At 40.4% G+C, this 5126-nt stretch overlaps 1 protein-coding gene across 1 annotated transcript in view; it reads left to right on the top strand.

The window, feature by feature from the left end:
• LOC104951284 (rap1 GTPase-activating protein 1-like) overlaps positions 1-1444 on the top strand; it is a 15518-nt gene extending 14074 nt beyond the window's left edge. Inside the window, exon 17 of the mRNA XM_010777921.1 lies at positions 1380-1444. Coding sequence (XP_010776223.1) covers positions 1380-1444 — 65 coding nt within the window. The remainder of the gene's footprint in view (positions 1-1379) is intronic.
• The last annotated feature ends 3682 nt before the right edge of the window (positions 1445-5126 follow it).

Here is a 5126-nt window from a genome sequence, read left to right as displayed (position 1 = left end):
CCTTGTCGCAAAGGGTCAATCCCCCACCTCTAAATGGTGCAAAATTCGCCCCTATGAAAAGGTAGTTTCAAGGGTCATTTCGTTTTGGGACATTACTTGTTAAAAATGCAAGCGCGTGTTCCCCCCGCGACGCCCTCAGAAAGAATATCCCATGATGGTGAGGACCGTGACACCGTATTAAGGAGGAATCTCCTTAATAAAGCCTTAAACTACCAAATCCTTAAGAAGTTTCTGATGTGGTATATCCTCCTTATAGCTCCTGAAGGAGATCTCCCCTCTTTTTGGGTGTTCAAATTTCCCTTTTTAAACTCAGGTCACGCTCATTCATGTTTTGGAAAATCAACCTCCCTGTTGTCTTCCTATCCCTAGTGGAGAGTGGGGGGGCTGTACAAACTGTGAAGTCCACTGAGACAAATGTAACATTTGTGATATTGGGCTATATAAATAAACATTGATTGATTGATTGATTGATTTTGGTAAATGGGCATGTAATGTTATGGATTTTCCCGGCTTGCAAGCAACTCCTAAAGAATATTTCCTAAAGGCACTAACAGAAGCTGTCATTGTCGCGTCAAAGGTAAGACCGATGAAATGAAATTCATGGCATGTCTGCAAGGTCGTGGCAACGAGGATGTGAGAACTGACAGATTAAAAGCACCCAACTGCTGACCCTCTAGGAGCCTCAAGGTGAACTGTAATGGTTCTGCACATTCTCCCCGGAAACTATAATTGCTCATTTTCTAAATGTTGTTACGCTGTGTTCCTCTATGTTGCCTTTAGGATGTTAACAGAATCCTGAGCTTCAAAGTCCACTGTATTGGGGCTTGTTTTCTTATGAAATACACAAGAAAAAGTTCATTTTGGAGGAGAGTTCTTTGCTGAATTGTTAAAAACCCAATAAATACCACTCAGCGGTAGACTGTAAAAGCCCCTGATTCCTTCATCTTACATTTGCACTGCAGCGTTTCCCACACAGGAATCTTAAGCAGGATCTTTCAAGTCAGCAAACCTGTAAATGCAGGGACTTTTAGTTACATCTGCCTGTGAATCTCCCTTTAAGGAGGATTTATTTCGAGATTTGATGTTAGAAATCTTCAAAAACTCCATTGAAATCGGATTAGAAACTATATCAGTGCAGTAAATCATCTTGTGAAAAGATGAACACCCCATCTCTTTTTCCAATCTCGATCCTCTTTAGAAGACAATTCTAGACACAATAAACCTGCTCTTTGAGGGGAGAATCACATCCATTTTATCTCCCCATGCTGCCACAATTGCACCGTTACCAACAAAAGTTATTTTCTCCTTCGGCTCTAAACTACTTCTGTTCAATATAATATCCAATTAACTAACTCTTGCTCTCCTGTGTTTGTGTGCAGTCAATGAAGAGAATCAGGCCACAGGCGGTCTGCATTGTTGGCTTTCTGGCTCTGATGTTGACTAAGATTAATCAGAAAATGTTCTTGCACAGGTTGCAACAACAAGCAGTGGCAAAAGGAGATTCATGACGAGTAAGACTTTGGAAGAAGAGCTGGAGGTAGGACAGTGACCCGGTGTTGCTCACTGCTAGCAAACAGGCCGACAGGAAACAGAGTAGGTGTTGTGTGTGTGGCTGAGCCTGACCCCTTTATCGTGCAACAGCACCGAGCTGCCTCCTGCACACTGCCACATCACTAATCACCCCACCGTCTGGCAGTGAGAGAATAGGCTAAAGCCCGGGCTGGATTCACTCAGACAGCCAAATGACAGCCTGGTGAGAGGAAATAACTGCTTCCAGACCAGTATCTCTCGTAGCAGTCGATAAACACTGTGGGTTTTCACCTGCACCTATACGCAATCGCATTTTCTACCACATACTTTACTACTTTAAGCTTTGTGATCCCAATATGGGTTGTTTTTTGGGCTCTTTGGCAAACAGCTACTATAAAGATAAACAAATCATAACATACCATGGTTACAGATGAAAGCTACAGATGCATTTTCCCTGGGGTCAGGTCCCATGATACTGTCAAAGGAGCTAAAAGAAAAACTAAAAAGAGGCCTTACAGGTTTGTAAAAAACAGCTGGGGAAATGACCAAAATGTATCTGCTAAAAATCTGAAATGGCATGAAAGACACTATGACAGCATACTTTTGTTAATATGGTGTTCATTCTGCTAGTGTAGTTACTTATGCATCCCGCAGTTACAGAGCATCATTCTCATTCATTTGGAGAAATCCAATAAATCCAATACAAACTGTCTCCTGACTCTTTTGCTGGTCATTTTAGACATTTGTAATATGTATGACTGTACAGATGATCCAGACAGTCAATCTTGTCAGTCAATTTTAAGAACAAGATGTATTTTTTGTTCCTTTCCATTCGTGTAAGCAGTGATTAAAAGTCTGAGATGAACGGCCTTCATGTCAGGGCCGGTGTCAGAGCAGATGTTACTGTTGAAGGACGCACGTCAAAATGTGATGAGCGCTGACAAACCACAGAGCAGCTTATATTCAACCGTGCACCTAACCAGGGATACTCTGCAGGGTTTGTTTCAGTAAAAGATACACATCCATTTTCCCCTTTCAATCTGAATTAATTGGAGACACAGGAGGGCCTCGTCCTTCTTCTGAAAGGATAATTGTGCAATCGAGGCTTTTTATATATATCCTCCTATATATTTTTGAAGCTATTGAAATCTTAGTTGTCATTCAGTGCACACCTTATACTTGAAAATCGAATATGTCTTGCACAATTCAATTCAGCTTCAAAATCTGTCGCATATACAGTACAAAGGACATCCTTTTCAATGAAAGGCCTATTCAACCAGCTTGTTCTGGGAGCTTTAACACAAGGTGAGGTGTAGTCCCCTAGGTATACCTAGGTCGTTTTTATCATCTCTTACATAGCTACATCGAAACATTTCCTGTAAACATTTTTAACCGGCATCTTTTTTTGCCTAATTCTCCATTTTAATTTACTATTTTACTTTCTTAAATAGAAATAACATTAGCTACCTGCACCACATTCATTCAGTTCTCTTTGAATCTTACAAATAAGAGCACACAAAAGTCTAGCCCACATGTCGCTAGAGCAGTGTTTCTCAAACTTTTTCTGTCAGGCCCCCCCTTTGGAGAAAAAAAAAAGTCGGGCCCCCCCAACACAAATAGTCAGGCTCAGTGGCAGCGCCAGAGATTTATTTTGGGGGTGCTGTGGGTTAGCTTGACGTTTCATAGAGGGTGCTCAAACATTTAGTGTTTCCCATTAATGTCCTGGGCGCTGCAGTGGAATTTTCTCCTGCAACAATCCCCACGCATATACACAACGTACCCGCAACTGTTACAATGAAGGCTCGATAATCAGCTCATGGCATATAGGTGTAAGCAGGGGTCAAGTGCTATTTTTATAGGTGGTGTCTGGACCTTACATATTGGGGTCCGGGGGCAAGCTCCCCCGGGAAGATTTTTTTTTAAATATTGAAGTTAAATGCATCAATCTGGTGCACTTTGAGAGCAAAATGAAGAGATCTATGGATACTCAACACCTATATGAAACAGAACTGTAAACAGATTTACTTTTTCTTTATGGATATTTGACAAATCCCCCTTTTAAACTTTATTCTTTTTTTTACTGTCATACAGTATTTCATACCTGTTTTTCATTTATTCTCTTATTTTTTTATAACTATAATGATCGTATAAACGTGTGCCTCGGAAATAATTGTTTACATTAATGGTGACCAAAACGTTTGAGATCCACTGAGATAACACTGAGAGAGTCCTTTAGTTCACTGAGTCTCTCAGTCTGACAGGAGAGGACTCTCCTCCACCTTGTTGTTGAAAAAACTCCTTATATCCGTTAGCGTAGCTCGCTAGCACCAGAAGCTAACAACAACGATCTCCGGTACCGGTGCGCTCTCTCTCGCTTGCGCACGCACACAAAATGGCTCGTTTCACACACACACACAGAGCCTCAGCAGAGCTGGACGTAGCTTCAGCCCGGATGTCCCCGGTGGGCTCGGCCTCGCGGGTGGAGCTGGACCCCGTCAGCAGGGCCACGCAGCAGTACTTGGAGGTACTGAAGAAGAACAACATGATCTGAACACACATCATCATCGTCACTGCTGCTCGCGGACTATTTTAGACCAAAAAAAACCCGTCAAATTCTGACTGTATCAACAAACACTCCTTCGTATTTTTTGGAGTATTGTGTGTTCCCCCTGCCCATTATTGGCCTTTTCGTACTGCACCCTGGAAAATTTTTGTTAACACGGAGTCTTTCGGCTAACAGGGTACTAACTAGAACTACATTACAAATCAAGGAAAGAAAGGAACAAAACAACTTATAGTATAGGCTGTACATAATACATACATACAAGAAAGCCACCGAATTGCCCGGGGGACGGGTCCTATTTGTCGAGTGAGTTCAAGTCCCAAAACAGTAAATCATAAAATTAAATAGTTCAGAAATCAGAAGACAATAAGATGTCCGCAAGGTATTTCACATACTACATAAAAAAATTGTCATAAATAACTATACTCCTTTTTGTGTTGAATTTGTTTTTGTTTTTATTCCACAAAGTGAAAAATCACCAGGCTTTTCGTTCTGTTGTGTTTAGACTTTAATCTCAATGTGTTTACATCAGTGGGACAAAGTCGGTCTCTCGGTAAGGTCGTAGCAGAATAAGTCTTCATATAGTACAAAGTATGTTTTAATACTTACTTATTTAATTAATACCATTTGTGTTATGCAGGTTACTCAGATTATTTCATTCTGTTCTGTCTATAACGTGGTAAACTACCGTGACATGGTTTACATTAAGAAACCGTTTCTAACTAATTACTCGTTTGCAGTTTATGATTGTAAATCGTTTTGGTTATAAGTTTTATTTTTAGTTTTGGCACATATATATATATATAACACTATTTATTGTTTTCTCATTTGTCTAATTTTTGTCTTTCTTGTTTATGAAAACTCCAAGAGAGAATCACATGGCTATACTTTACATATATATAAAGTATACTGAGTACGGGAAACGGAGGACTCAACCAATTCACGTTACACTAATACAACAAGAAGGTTATACTCTTTTCCTCTCACTTATGCATCTTTCACCCTAATACCACAATACTTGTTCCGTCAACGA

This window comes from Notothenia coriiceps, unplaced genomic scaffold (assembly GCF_000735185.1).
Source record: "Notothenia coriiceps isolate Sejong01 unplaced genomic scaffold, NC01 NC01_scaffold00000339, whole genome shotgun sequence".
NCBI classification, from domain to species: domain Eukaryota; kingdom Metazoa; phylum Chordata; class Actinopteri; order Perciformes; family Nototheniidae; genus Notothenia; species Notothenia coriiceps.
Note: the sequence above shows the minus strand (reverse complement) of the source record. Positions and strands in the feature narration are given on the sequence as shown.